The sequence below is a fragment of the Astatotilapia calliptera genome, chromosome 17 (assembly GCF_900246225.1).
Source record: "Astatotilapia calliptera chromosome 17, fAstCal1.2, whole genome shotgun sequence".
In the NCBI taxonomy this organism is placed as follows: Eukaryota; Metazoa; Chordata; class Actinopteri; order Cichliformes; family Cichlidae; genus Astatotilapia; species Astatotilapia calliptera.
Genome location: NC_039318.1, coordinates 4522676 through 4538465, shown reverse-complemented (window position 1 = coordinate 4538465; position 15790 = coordinate 4522676). Strand labels below are relative to the sequence as shown.

The window sequence follows — 15790 nt, the reverse complement described above, 5'->3', positions numbered from 1 at the left end:
TACACTAATACGTGAGATTTTTGTATAGTCATCGATAGGGCTCACCTCAGCCATAATTCTCGTTAATGAGGGCTTTATAATTAATGTCAATCATCCTACTGCATCTGCGCCTTCCCATTAGTGCGCTTCTAGGCATTCTAAAATGGCACATAAACCATTTGGGCTCTATCAGTCTGCCCCCTGGCATCTGCAATGCAGGGAGAACTATCAGCTGGAGTCCCAAAGGTCGTTCTGGCTCAATGGCTCCTCAGCTGCACCTAACCCATAAGTGGTTAAAGGCTGGGAAGGAAATCACTCTCCCGTATCAGTGAAAGGGAGGGGAGGAGATTTAATGAGTACCCTAAGCACATCCAATGAACCGGAGATGTTAACAGCTACTGTTACCGTTGACAATATGTAGAGCTAGGAACAGACGAAGTTGATGAGGCTGGAAGCGGTTTGACTTCTTTCAGCATTATCAGTAGCGAAGGATGGACATTATAGTGAGCATGGGGCTGGACACTATGGAAAGAAATCCATTCTCTCAGAAGAAGAAATGTTCTAAACATTAGCTACATGGTCATATGATAGAAAAAAAATGTTGGTAGTGCTAGATGTTTAGTGCAATGGTTTTCAAAAGTAAACTTCATCAAACTGATGGACAGATAACAGATTACAAAGAATTAAGGAGCTACAATGTGCATTTTATAGCTTAGAAATGAAGTGAAAGTGAAGTTAGTGAAATAACAAAACTCCCTGTTCCCAGCCACTCCTATTAACACTGTAGAGTACACATTTAAGCTGCTGTAGATTTCAGTCTACCTCAAGTCTGCCCTAATTAGCTTGATCATGTCAGGGCTTAAGCAAGGAGCAACAACATGGTGTCTTAAGTGAGAAGATATTACAGCTTATCCTTTCATCTCTCTTTCAGCTAGCAGAGAAAGAAGAAATGTTTTCTCTGCAATCTATGAGAGCTATGAACTCCATCACATATAGCTGCAATGTTTTGGCTGTGGGGGAAAAGTTATTAATTAATTTAAAACATAATAATATTATTTGCAACAAAAACAAATCATATTTAAATACCCTTTCAAGAAATCTAAGGTCGCTTTACACAAAAGTCAGAGCTCAAAGGCCTCAGTGAACAGGTGGCATTTGAACTGTCTGTTGAAAATACTCAGGGATGGAGCCTGTTCCAGAGAGATGGTGCAGTAGCACTGAAGCCTCTTTCCCTAAAAGACTGGCGTGAGAAGTGCAGACTACGCCTTTATCTGCAGAATGCAGAAGAAAACATGAGGTCTAGAAGAGAAGATCAGAAAAATGCTGAGGAGCAAAAGCATGTTGGGATTTGTAAATGAGGAGATGGATTCGATAAGAGATACGGAACTCGACTGGTAGCTTAGCCGTCATCATCGCCAAACTCCAGCACGTAAGTGTTAGGGTGATGTGTTTAGGTAAGAACTCCGGCAGCTGAGTTCTGAACATACTGCACTGTGTCCAAGGCTTTGATAAACAGACCAAGCAGGAAAATGTTACAGTAGCCCAGGTGGGAAGTACTGAAGCTATCAATGATGGTTTCAGCTGAAGAGTCAGGGAGCACTAGCCAGAGCTTGGACATATTTGGGTGGCACTTTTAGAGATGGATTTAATATGTAGTAAGGAGAGTGGAGGAAGCCCAGGATGACACCAAAGTTGTGGAAAAGGTGAGATAGAGGTCCAGATTGGCCACTTTTCCTGGCTGTGACCTGGGAACCACAACCACAGTTCAGTTTTATTATTGCTCAGTTTGAGAAAATTGGTTGACATCCAGTTTTTGATGTCTACGAAGAAGCTGACGAGAGACAAAGGAAGACCTTACCAAGGTGCTTCTCTGGTCTGTCACAGCAGATGGTCTGTGACCCTCCCTTTCCTCAGGACCAATAATCAAGACTGCGAGGCTGAAGCTCATGCGTGCCCAGAACACGACGCTTTCCAGCCCTGGAAGATTCACATTCTTTTGCATACTTTTGATATTTTTTAAAGAAGTGTGTCATGTTACTGGATTTTGTTGGGACCTGTCGCCACTATATCTTGCAACCTGTCTTTATCTGTGCTTGGTCTAATCATAGAAAACTGACCACTTCCACACTTTTGATGATGTGTGACCTTTCTTTGGTATTATCTCTTCCTGAACGGCGGATACATTTTCCTTCTTGGCTTTACTCATCAGGACATCCTGGTTATTGTCATTTTTTTCTCTCAGAAGACCAGCGTTACACCAACCTTACATACTGCCTGAAACCAAATTATTGTTTGTCTCATCAAATATTAAAGCCTACATTCATCATCGGCATTGAAATTTTCCCCCCTCTATAAAATATTGTGATCATTTTATCGCCCAGCACTGCTCACACCATGTTGGAAAGTTCCAAAAATATCCATTATAAAAAGGAAAGCTACCATTTCTCCATTTTTTTACATTCAATGTTCAATGGCATTTACATTTAACCCTATTTTGAATTTGTTTAAAAGATAAAGGAGGAGTTTGATTACACCTTGCAGAATGTCTGACTTTCATGATGTAATAATGTCCTGTTTGTTTTTACGGTGGTGACTGTTTGCAGTCACCACCGTAAAAACAAGCATTCTTCTTCCAACTGTCAGTATGCAGGTCCCACATTACAACACTCCAGTGGGTGTTTGTATGTGTTTATCCGCTGTCCCTGGCAACATATTGAAATTCACGCTGAAGTTAGAAAATGACATCCATCCTCTGACTGTGTGAAATGTTGGTTATTTTGTGGGGGTTTTATTGTAACAAGGACAGTGTGTAAGTGAAGACATCAGTGACGAATGATTCTCCAGGAGCAACTGTATGATCTGATGATCTGTTTCTCATAAAGTAAGGACGATAAGCATAAAAACCACTTACTTGTGTGGGTTTTCTTTACAAGACGGCAACTGGCTGTTATTTTTAAATGAACATGTAGAAATCATCATCAAGCAAAAACGGAAATCCAAGCACAGCTCTGACCTCTAGCATGTGCAGCTTTTCTCCGAGGACATCTCTTTGCTTTGTCAGAAGTAAGTTTTTGTCACACATCTTACCGAAACCCCAATTATACACATTTGCAAGAAAATAAGAACAGCCAACCATGAAGTAATATAGCACATGATTCACAGCCTTCCACAATGTAAGCAAATAGGCAGATAAGTCACTTAACATGAAAACGCCCTGTCTGCTCCTTCACTTCGTCACGGTTCACACAAGAACAAATAAAACTGTGGCAGCAAAAAAACATCTGTCTTTCTTCCCATGATACAAATATAAAGCTCACTCCCTCAAACTTCCCCAAAACCGAATCCTTCCCCTGAATCTAAACTGCCTGCAAAGAAGACATTTCCTCTTTTAGGCCGGTTTTGGGAAACATTTGGAGCTCCACCGATGACTTCATCTTTGGACAGAGTATCTTATTAGAGGGCTATCTTTATAGTTTTTACAAACAAAGACAAATAAAATATAAAACTGCCTTAGTATGGCTCCTGAACAGTATTACACACAAGCTGCAAGTGATTTCAATTCCTAGCAGCATTAAAATAAACTTTTACTGAATTCTATCAGGAATTGCACTGTACAGTATTACCACGTGACAATGAGTTATTACGGACTCAAATATGATGTCCTCTGTAATGGCTTGCCCATATCAATAAAGTCTTAAATATTTTAATTATTGGTTTAGTGAGGTAAAGTAGCCACCAAAGGGGGCATGCAACAAATCTGACTGTAAAATTGTGGGTGCAAATCAATATTTACTATAACAGATATGCTAGGATGATAGCCGGTGCTCAGCTTCTCATACTTCTTACTTCAAAAAGTCTTTACGGAAAATGTTGTAAAATCTTTCAGGACTTCACAAAACATTTTGAACATTTAGCCAGTTGAATATTATTAAAATACTTAGACATATGGTACTGCGATAGCAATCAATACTGGCCTATACCTGTTTTTAAACCAATATACTGATGCATGGCTTCTAGAAGAGCATATTCCACCAACAGCTAATAACTGGTTAAAGTAGATATATGTGGCAGACAGTCGTTTATTTTGTGCTTAAGCCTCTTAACCCTCTAAATGTGCAAATGCACAGAGTTTCAGACTTTATATATGTAGAATCAATAACTTTATGGGAGGGATGAACCCTCTCCCAATATCACTTATATCAAATAACTGGACTAAAAAAAAACATACTACTAATAAAAAATACCTGAAATGAAATTACCAGTTTGATGGCACAGCTCAAAGCCCCTCTGACCTCCAGTTCTGATGCATTTGTTCTTAAGCTGTAGGTTTCCCAGGTATCCCAGACTGGCATTATAACTACATGTTGAACAAATTGGGCACTGAATAGATTAGCACAAGGCCAAATAACACCAAGTAATGAGCCCACTATGGATAACTTGGTGTTAGTTGGTGGTGGATTACTTCTACTTACTGATAAATTACAACAAATCCAAAATCCATACTCTTTGACAAAGCGCAGATTTACTGCTAGAGCACACTTTAGTCTTCTTCAGGACTCCAGACTACATGCCTTCGTCTGACAAACCAAAGAATGTATACAACCTACCATAGTAGGAAACAGCCAGCATCCACACTGACTGAGCAAAAACTGTGAAGCTCCTGAATTAGGTCCCTTTTCTCCATTAGGGAATGAGTCTTTCAAACATGTAGAGCTGCAGGGACAGAGCATCTGTGTACATGTTTTACTGAAAGCGTATATTTCCTGAGAGGATTAACTGTTCATTAGTAGTAGCTGATGAAACAGACGGACATCATAACTGCTTGTTTATTCTATATTGACTGCTTCATTTTTCACACAACCTCACTGCTGTGTGACTACATGCTTACAGACAGTTTTATAACTACTAGCAATAGCAACTAATTATGATGGCATATATTAACTCATCTAAGCCAAAAAACATAGTTATTAGGAAAGTTCTGGAAAAAGGTCTACATTGCAGAATTACTAAGAAAAATGGTTTTGCATAAAGGTACCGAAAGCAAAGGACGTCGCTGTTTAAGGGGTTTCTAGCGATTTCTGTGGGCTCATGAACTCACAAGGGAACGAGACACGTCCTCCTGACATAGCAAGGAGTATCGAAAGGCTTTTACTACTCACCGCATCTTTCTCCTCTCCTCCACTGTCGTGCTGCTCCATACTGCAGAGTTTCCTTTTGTTTTTATTCTCCGTCCTCTTCATACTGACTGTAGGAACAGTCCTATCGCGCGCCGGATTGCACCACTTCACCCGCTTGCCTGTGCAGTTTCCAGTATCCTCTCGGTAACTTCACTTAGCTGGCTAGAACAACGTGTCAGGTCGGCTGCTGTGGTTTTCAGGGACACCTCAGCGCCAAACTGAAATGCATGGCTTGCTGTTGCAGTTTGTTGACTTGCGATTCCACCTATGAGTTTGCTCCGGCCAGCCATTCCCGACTCAGAGCCCGGCTACACTTCTTGTGCTGACTCCACATCTGGAAAACCCGTTGTGACAAGCTGTCAATCAGCCTTCTTGCATGAGCAGCCACCGGTGTCTCCTTGAAAACGATAAAAGGGCAGTGTGCGCTTTTCACAGGGATAGCTTTATATTTCTAGAAAAAATGTATCCGTGCTGCGCTTTTTTGTGCCGTCTGTGGCAACAGTTCATTCAACCCGATTTAAGCTAGCGTCTTGCCGCTGAAACACTAGCTGAGCGGCTAGTCTGGCTGCCTGATAACGTCTACCTGCCCAGAAAGACCGTGACACCCTGGCAGGTCTACCTTCCCTCTTAACGCTTCCAGATGATTCCCCAAGAGCTCCACGTCTTCCGTCTCTGTCTGGTGACTTCTTAGGCGACATACATCATGTCTCGGTGTTCGCCCATCCTCACATAAAGGCTGATCTCTGCGAACACTGAGTTAACCTCGCTGTTGAACTGCAACGACACGGTACAGCTCAGCTTGTTTCCTGGCTCTGACACGACTGCTGGGGTGTCAGGTTAGCAGGAATACAACATCCGGTCCATTAATACCAAAATAAAAGTATGCAAGAAAGGACAGGAATCCACATGTAATAAAAACAACAAAAACAAATCCTATCTATCTAACTAACTACTAAACAAATAAATATATAAATAATAAAAATGCAATGACTATTAAAAATAAATATTAGTGATAACCTCTTTGTCTCTCCCAGAGTGTTCAATCTTTGACGTCTTTGTAGTCATAGAAAATAAACCAGATGGGGATAACATTCTCTTATTTTAAAACGATAATAATAATAATTAAATTAATTAATTTAACCAGGTTAGTCTCACTGAGATCAAAGCTCCCAGTGGCACTAACCACTGATCTCTTTTACATAATAATTATAATAATTTGGGATTTTCCTGATGTGAGTGAAATTTGAACACTGACAATGCAATGTGATATCGGTAACTGTCGTGGTAAAAGAAGACAAATATACTCTACTGCCATTTCAAAAGAAGAAAATATATTTTTGTTTATCCTGAATGCAATATACTGAAGTCAATATGCCGTTATATTATGTCTGTCATTTTTCGCAATTTGCGCAAGTGCAAAAGGTTTTATTTTGAAATCCTAATCCCCTTCACACCTCTGGTTTCAAGCTCATCTACACCCTCCGCTTGCTAGACGATTTCTTGATTTTGGAAAAAAAGATGATGACGATTATAAAAAAAATCCATGCAGACACATGAAAGAAATTAACTTTTTGTTTTCTAAAATTTAAAAGCACACTCACAGAATCAGACACCTTATACTGATTCCTTTACATATACTGACTTGCTTTTGCATCCTCGTAGTGTTGGGGCTGTGAAACAATTCCACGAGGTTTGTTGTGGTTTGCTGCCACCTATTGATTAACAACTAAACTGCTTCGTATGTGTTTTCTGTGTGTATGTTTAACGAGACCGTGAAATAAACAGATAGGCTTATAAAGTGATGTATATTTTAATGTTTCACATATAGCTGCATATAACATTTACATATTAAGCAATATATATTCTATTATCTAATAATATGAATAATTAGTGTGTATTTTAGGCGCACGTGTTGTTTAATAAAATCCTCTTTTTTCCCAAAGAGGGAATTTTCTTGTCACTTTGACATCCTTGTATTTAAACCACATGGCAATACTTTGGTAAATTGTGCCATATATACGACAGTCAGATTTTCTTTTATCCCCACAGTAGCCTTATTCTATCTTTCACTGTTAAACTTCACCAGGTACACCTGTTCAGTGTTTCATTAATGCAAAGATCTAATTAGCCCGTCACACGTCAGCAACTCAGTCCATTTAGTCCTACAGTCATGGTCAAGACAACTTGCCGAAGTTCAGGTTGTGCAGCAGCAGAAGACCGCACCAGCTGTCAATCCTGTGCTGAGTAGGATAACATTGACTGGGCTGATGGATCTCAAACTCTGCTGCAGCATACAGATGCTTTCATTTAGTTTATCTGGCATAAACAAAATAAAAGCATGCCAGTATCCATCCTATTTGTACCAGTAGTTTAGACTGGTGGTGTAATGTGGGGGACATTTTCTTGGCACACTGTATGTCAGCATCATTTACTCTAAATGTCTGACTGAGTATTGTTGCTAACCATATCCATCCCTCTCTGATCATAGTGTACCCATCTTCTGATGGCTGCATTCAGAAGGATAACACATTCAAATAACCTCAAACTGAATTTTAAATATGACAACGAGATCATGATAATTTCCCATTTTTCTTTTTTAATGCTCTGATATTTTGAGAAGCACTATGTGATTTTTGTCTTGAAAGGTTCTTTACTTTACTGACTTTACTATCACTTTCCTCAAATGACCTCCCAAGTCATTGCGTTTTAATCCATTCGAGACACGTTTGGGGTGTAGTAGAATTGGATATTTGCATTATGGATGTGTAGCTGGCCTGCAAATTTGTCAGCTTCCCATTCAGTTGACCACAACTCCATATTATGGTCAGTATAGACAACAAAGTCCAAAGAGTGTTTCCAGCGCCTTGTTGAATCTTTGTCACAAAGCCAATATGGAGTTCAACTCAGTGTAACTAAAGAAATGGCCAGTGAGTTTACCCTTACTCTTTAGTATAAAATAATTCATAAATTTCAAAACATAACAGGAAACAACTCGTATTTTCTGCGCATCATGTCTTCTTTAATTTAACATGTATGATCACTTTTTAATTTAAGAGTTTTAAAATTTTAATCTTTAAATTTTTATGCCTCTGCTTTCATTTTGTATTTGCATTTCCTGCTTTTATAGCTTTTCTTGCTTATTGTTGATCTTATAATCAGCATTTAATATTGTTGATCTAAAAAGAGAAAAGCTAGTGACACTTGAAAGTATTCTGTAATTTTGTGTAAGTCACATGTACATCTATTGTTATTCTGTTTTGTTTTTATTTTGAACAGCATTTGAGCGCTGATTAAACATGGTTTATGAAGTGTACAGTATAAAGAAACCCTCACTGTATTTGCAAGGCTGTGCTTAAGGTGAACAAAATAAAAAACATGTAGTATAACGTGAGAAAACAACAAACATGACAGATATTTTTGTCCCCTTTTATTGGAAAGATCTTCACCACAAAACATTTTAATAAAGAGAAGTCTTAAAAATACAAATGGCCTTCATCCAAAGACCATCTCTTCTCTCTGATGTACATACTACCGTTAATATGCACATATATGAAGGGTGGCTCCTAAAACAGCTCTAACACTAAAAGAAACAAAACAAACCAAGTTTGACCTTTGACCTCTAAGGGAAAACAGTCCAAAACTGTTTAATCTCTTTTAAACCTGATTTAACAACATGCAAGTTGTCTACTTTGGTTCATTTTATTGCTTCTTAACTACACTCCTACAGTATAGTGCTGTTTTATGTGATTTAGATAGCTAAAAATGCCTGGGCCAATAAAAGTGCTTCATACTGATTGTCACATGCATTCATCTAACAAATAATTTTCTTAAATCAGTTCAGTTTTAGAATTAAAACCGTTGACATGGCACTTTAACACTCAAGCTTAAAAACAAAAGCAAAGAAACACAGAGCTATGTATTGCACAGTAACCCCAGAATTTCCATTTTTCAGTAAAAGTATTAGAGGGCAGTAAAGCCACAGTTCATGCACAAAACAAAACAGGTGACCTACAAAACAGAAAAAAGTCACGAAAACAAACTAAACAATAATAATAATAATAAACACAAGAGGAGCCAATGAAATAAAATAAACTGTGAGTGTCACAAAACCTCTTCCAAAGGAAACGCTTCCAGAGACGTGTTTACTTTTTTTAAATATCGCTGTGACAAAACATTAAAACACACAGATACTGACAAATTTAGCTAAAAACAAAAAATAAACATAGAAAAAAAAGTTGTTGTTTTAAAAAAAAAGGAAAAAAAAAAAGAAGTTGACGAAGAAGAAAAAAAGAGATGCTATGGTTTTTTGTTTTTTTTAATCGTTACAAAAATGAACTGTCATCCTTTCTGGACCATTTATTAAAATGTATCTCACAAGTATCTTTTTTACAAGGTTTATCAAGCCTGCAAGTTGATGATGCCAGACCCCCATTTTAAATTATCTAAAGACAAAGGAAAGATTGTTTCCATGTCTAACAGAAAAAGTGAAGTTGGAGGGTGAACGGTGAATCAGTGACACTAAGCTGCTGTGTTACTTGAAAGTAAAAACATCATCTACCAGCTACACGACCGACTGCACGTCTTTTGATGGTTCTATGTTCTTTTTTCATTAGGATATTAGGACAAAACTAAAACATAACTACCTCTGGGGAGTATGGCTTTGTTTTATCACAACGCTCACACCACATGCATGTAATTCTACACACTGACTACAAACATGAGCCTCAAGAGAGGCTAAGAGGAAGCACTTTGGATTTTGCTCTTTAACTCTTCCTTTTCCTGCTGGCATTAAACACATTTTTTGCATTTTAAAATCCCTGCTGAAGTAACAAAGGTGAAGCTCCTTCCTGATTTGTCACTTTTAAACTGTGAGTCAAGGGCATCCTCCAGAAATTGCTGATTAATTTGCTGATGAATCTAAAAGTTTTCAAACTGTTTTAAATTTAGTTCTATTCTTATTTAAATTTGGTTTAATAGTAATAATGCAAAAAGACCTATGAATCATAAACAAGCTTCAGCCAAACTGAGACTTATCTCATATGAACAAAAAAACCTTTGAGTTCCCTCCAGGAAAATCCTGCAAACATCTGCACAAATTATACCATTGATATAAATAATAAAATAACACAGCCGGAGATGGCAGTGATGATGAACTCTGAGCTACAGGAAGACTTCCTGCAGGGGGAGCTGGTGGTGAGTCCATCCCTGGGCAGGAGAGGAGGAAGAGCTACAGGGTGAAGTTTGGGGCTTCATGACACTCCAACCAGGAGACATGTTGAGCTCACAGAAGCGTCCGCCTGAGATTTCACCTGAAAGACAGTTGACAAGAGATCCAGGAGGTTTCTATGGAGTGGATCTTATTTATGCACCACCTGTTAAATGTAAGTTGTATATCATTTAAAATGTTACACTTGTAAGTAACTTTACTATTTCTTTTTGTTAACACCGGTATCAGCTTCTGATTGCTGTTTATCAGTTTTCCTTTGTCCCCTCAAAATGCACATATACAGAGCAAAACCAACCTATTGCTCAGCCAGTGGTATTAGACATCTATATCAATTTGAGTTCATAAAAAATGTATGTGTATAAAAGTAAGTATAGCAGTAACCACATATAAAGCCCAATAATCTCTTTTGCAGTTAAAAATGTCTGTTTTAAAAATATATATTTTTGGTTCATCTCCACCAGACATTGCATTTCTTTGCACTTATTACTTGATAACAGAATCAAAAGAAATAGTAATCCTGGGTAAGGACTAGAGGCCACATTCTTAAACTGGTCAGTATGGTCTCACTGCACTATTTGCTTTTCTAGTAAGCAAACTGACGTTTCTAGTTATTGTTTTTGTCCAAATGATGATTAGCAAGAAAGACGAACATTAGCAAGGAAAGCAACGTGTTAGTGTTTGCTTAGTCTTTTACATACAAGTATGCTGTTTACCTGTTTAGTAGTATCTCAGTCAGCCTTACATGCTGCATGATTATGTAGTATTTAAGTGGCTTTACTGGCTACATGCAAACATTTTTGATATATACTGTAGGTTCTTAATCAAAAAGCAAGCAGCTTCACCACCCAACACGCCAGACTGTACCTTTACCAGGCCAGAGTTGTGAGGATGAGGATGAGGAAGAATAAGAGGAGGAGAGGAGTGAGGGAGGAGAAGGAGGAATGGGAAAAGGAGCTTGGTGCAGGGAAGAAATCCTGAGTTCATTCTCCTGAGGACACTCAGTAGGAGACAGGATAGAGGAGGAAAGGTAAAGAAAACAAACATCTTTTTCTAATGACCAAAAGTGTGAGGGACGTCATCATCCACCCACTTAGTTGTTCTTACTTATGGGAATACAACACTCATTGTGGATAATGATACCAAAACCAGGATTAATATGAGGCAACGAGTGAACTGACCTGTAAGTTGGTCTTGGCTTTTCTCAAGACATCGCGTGTTCTCAACACTGTAAAAAACAAAAACATACAATCATCATCATTTCTTTTTCTGACACAAACTGTAACAACGGTGAAAACATTACACATGACCATGATTACACATGATTACTGACAATACAAAGTAATCTCAGAGTCAAAATCTCAGGCTTCTCGTAAATGCTCCAGTTCAGACTCTATGAACAAGAAAGTCTTGCCATATGAGGCACCTGTGGCTCAGGAGGTGCAGCACATCATCACTAATCAGAAGGTTGGTGGTTTGATCCCCAATTTAAAAGTATTTTCCAAGTGCTGTTAAATAGAGAAGGATTTTTTTAAACACAGCTTTTCCAAACATTCTCGTTTTATTATGGATGCTTACAGTATTTTACTTTGGACACAGGAGCCAAATTATTTCGCAAGTTCAAAAGTGTTCGATGCTAATAGTCAAATGTGCATCCCTTTGCTGGATAACAGTCATTTGTTGTCTCACACACATCATCTTAGCAAATTTCTCAAGTTCCTCCAGATTTGATGGTCTTTTGCCATTAACCTTGGTCTTCAACACCCCACAGTTTTCAGTGATATTCAAAACAGGAGTTTGTGCAGGCGAGTCGATAATGTTCACTGGAAAACAAAGTGACAACCTAGATCGAGTTTTTCTGCCGACTGCTTGAGGTTTTCTTTCAAAATCTTCACATATGCTTCTTTCTTCATGATTTCTTACATTCTGACAATATTCCCACGTCACCTACCCATTGGAAGGTTGGTTGTTCGATGCCTGGCTGCTTCAGTCTACGTACATGCCAAATATCCTAACTTTGTGTGAATGAGGCAAGTTTTGTAAAGTGCTTTTAGTACTCAGGTGGAGTAGAAAAACACTATATAAGAAACAGTCCGTTTCCAGCCCCCTGCGTGTTTCACTGTAAGGATTGTGTTTTTGGGTTGTACGCCTTTTCAATCATAAGCAGGATGTGCTTCTAGTATATATAATCTTTCTCCAGGTTGTCCTGGAGTTTTCCTTGGGCTTAAGGGTAAAGTCATTCACTGGTATCTTGGCAGCTGTTCAGGGATCTTTAGATACACCTCTCACTAGTTTTCTTTGAATTTCACTTCCTACCTCCACCAGGCTTGTTCTGTACCGTGTGCCTCTCTTTGAACTCTCTCTTGTCACTCCAGTTCTTGAAAACACCATGTATATAGATCTCAGTTTTAACTTGATTTTACAAGCTTTGAGCACTGCATAGGTGAAAGACGTTATTAGACAGGAATAGTTTGTGCTGCATAAATAGAAATTTTGTATGCTTTATAAAAAAACCCCCAAGTATATTTAGAAATGCTGTGTTGAAAATCCCATCCATCCATTCGCTTCCGCTTATCCTTTTCAGGGTCGCGGGGGGCTCTGGAGCCTATCCCAGCTGTCATAGGGCGAGAGGCGGGGTACACCCTGGACAGGTCGCCAGTCTGTCGCAGGGCCAACACACAGGGACAGACAACCATTCACACTCACATTCACTCGCACATTCACACCTAGTGGCAATTTGGATTATCCAATTAACCTATCCCCACAAGCTTCATGTCTTTGGACGGTGGGAGGAAGCCGGAGTACCCGGAGGGAACCCACGCAAACACGGGGAGAACATGCAAACTCCATACAGAAAGACCCCGGCCTGATGGTGGAATTGAACTCAGGACCTTCTTGCTGTGCGGCAACGGTGCTAACCACCGTGCCACAGTGCTGAAAATCCCTTTCTCTGTTAAAAAAGAAAATTTTGACAATAACTTGTATGAATGTGTGTGTGACTGGGTGAACGAGGCTTGTAGTAAAAAGCACCTTGAGTGCTTTATTAGAAATGAGAAAGTACCAGACAATTTATCGTTTCCCATACCCCTTTTATTGCCAGCTTTGGCATGCAACTCTAGCTGTGACCACAGAATAGCAATAGAAAAAGCCCACAATCTGTTCATACCAAGTGTAGCCAATAAAAAGAGACGAGAGCCTCTCTACACTTAACACATGGTTTTACATGTGCTATTAAGAGTTTTTTGGAAATGTGTACTCACATTGGCTGACTATAAAGTGCTCCATGCTATCTTTGGTGCCGCTGGAGCTCTTGACTCTCTCCATTGTGTCCTTTAGAGCCTGTTCTTGCTCTGAGAGCTTCAGACGGAGAGAAAGGACCTCCTCCCTCAGAGACCGATCCTAAATAGCAAAAGACAGGTAGATGGCTCTCTAAGCTCTTGGAGATGCATACACTGACGTGCAGAACATGCGAGTACAACCTGAAATAACAAAGGCAGGTGCAGCAGTTGCAGTAAATGATACATTTTTGCATAAAATCTGTTTATTTACTCATATCCAGCTCCTTTAATCTTTGGGGAAAAGTTAATAAATCTTTTACTTCTAAGTAAAGTATGTGCAAAGGCACCTAACAGGGTTCACCTCACAGGGGCCAACTGTATCACCCTCATGTTTTTCTATCAGCAACAAGCTTACGTAGTGAAACTTACTCTGTGTAGGGTGGTGTGATTCTTTCTGAGAGCCTGAGGAAAAGGAGCAGGATCATTTAACCCTGACAGACGTTTAAAAAAATGATTTTGAGCTGAATGTTTCTGTTATATAAACTTCACATTTAATGGGAGTTGGATCTAAAAGTGGCAAATTAGATATATATTTTTTTTTATATAGGTTTAAAACACTAATTGATTACATATTATAGCAGCAATGTAATATGTCAAAGTCTGCTTTTAATTAAGTTTTTTCAGTGATACAAATGCCCTCATCCAGTGTTACACTGGTCCTGTTGTAACACATTGTCTTGCATTAAACTGAACATTTTAGTCAATTTTAGTAAATACTTTTATCAAGAAATATTTTTTCCACTTCTCTATTTATGTATTAATGCTGAGAAAAAAATAGTAATACAGTGATTTTGGTCTCTCGTTTTTACAATCCCAAATCAGATTTTCTCTGTGACACCAGGAAATACTTTTCTGACCTGTTGGACTTCCTCAGATTTGGGCAGAGCTGCTCTCCAGAACACGCGAAGCAGAGACTCAGCCTCATCCAGTATCTGCCGCAGAGTTTTAGTGTCCAGCAGCAGCTTCTGAACAGAACCCCAGTCTGAAAGCTGGAACACAAAATGCATGAAGTCAATATAATGTGCATTAATTATGAATATATTTATTTCTATTTATGTATGAGAGGTTTTCGCCAGGGCTGCGGCACTTGTTCGCGTCGCTTCTGTTATGAGAAAAAGTTATTTACAGACCTGACAGCACATTCCAGAGACCACCCCCCATTACAAGGCACTAATAATTTTTATCTTATCAGCTCTGGACTTTTATGAGGACCATAATTTAGTAAATGAATCTCAAGTTATATTGAATAAAAAGAGATTTGAGCTCTTACCTGATGAAAGGAGAACTCCTGTGAGGTGCTCAGAGAATAAAGAGCAGTCTCCATCTTAAGGAGGAGCGCACTTCCCTGGAGGATGTGCTGCTGCAGAACTTTGAAGTCATCAATGTGGCCCACTGCATGGCGGCCATGACAGTTATAAAAACAGCCATCTGTGCGATGTCCATGCAGGGTTGAGCCTGCTGGAAAGGAAAACGAAAGAACTGTGTCCAGTGCAGTCTTCTCTCTATGGATTCACTTATTTGATTTAAGAGTACAGAAATCCCACATAAAAAAGAACCTTTAAATGCCTAAAGTTACAGGTTCAAACTTAAGCCAGGCTCAAGCCAGGAGGATGTGCAATAACCACACATTATCAGTGACATGAAGCAAGGAGTTATTATTTGAAAGAATTGTGGATGTGGACTCAAACATACACGGTTACTGTTATTTCCTTTTTTGCTCAGAGATATTGTTCCCCATAGCCAACTGCTAATAGTTTCTGGTTTCATGTAAAATTATTCACACTGAGGGATACCTGAACAAAGCTCGCAGAATAATGTTTTCATGCTTAAAGTTATGACTATTATGGGTAGGATTGCATAGTCACAGTGCAAGTGCTGCTTGAAATCTCTCACCCTGATCAGTTGCTCCAGTTTCTTCTGTGTGTTTCTGCATAGCATGCAAAGGAGAGGAAGGACTGAAAAGTCCAGTGTCTCTCACAGGTGGAGAGGGAACGCTATCTGTGGAGACAGATTCCCATCAGTACTGATTTAAAGTTTCCTTGTTAAAACATTTTTGTAATTGTAATGCTATG

The 15790-nt window shown here is 39.0% G+C and overlaps 2 protein-coding genes across 13 annotated transcripts in view; both read right to left on the bottom strand.

Annotated features, from left to right (window-relative positions):
* mast2 (microtubule associated serine/threonine kinase 2) overlaps positions 1 to 6007 on the bottom strand; it is a 140496-nt gene extending 134489 nt beyond the window's left edge. For all 4 annotated transcript variants that reach the window (XM_026147102.1, XM_026147104.1, XM_026147105.1 and 1 more), the window contains exon 1: positions 5139 to 6007. In XM_026147102.1, coding sequence (XP_026002887.1) covers positions 5139 to 5219 — 81 coding nt within the window. In that variant the 5' untranslated portion in view covers positions 5220 to 6007. The remainder of the gene's footprint in view (positions 1 to 5138) is intronic.
* Positions 6008 to 9430: 3423 nt separating this feature from the next.
* Positions 9431 to 15790, bottom strand: part of pde4dip (phosphodiesterase 4D interacting protein) — a 95508-nt gene continuing 89148 nt past the window's right edge. For 7 of the 9 annotated variants that reach the window (XM_026148218.1, XM_026148216.1, XM_026148217.1 and 4 more), the window contains 7 exons: positions 15612 to 15716; positions 14989 to 15176; positions 14576 to 14707; positions 13641 to 13779; positions 11562 to 11608; positions 11248 to 11371; positions 9431 to 10465 (listed from right to left, as the gene is read on the bottom strand). In XM_026148218.1, the coding sequence (XP_026004003.1) occupies positions 10317 to 10465; positions 11248 to 11371; positions 11562 to 11608; positions 13641 to 13779; positions 14576 to 14707; positions 14989 to 15176; positions 15612 to 15716 (884 nt within the window). In that variant the 3' untranslated portion in view covers positions 9431 to 10316. The remainder of the gene's footprint in view (positions 10466 to 11247; positions 11372 to 11561; positions 11609 to 13640; positions 13780 to 14575; positions 14708 to 14988; positions 15177 to 15611; positions 15717 to 15790) is intronic. The other 2 variants (XM_026148211.1, XM_026148214.1) reach the window with 2 other exon arrangements.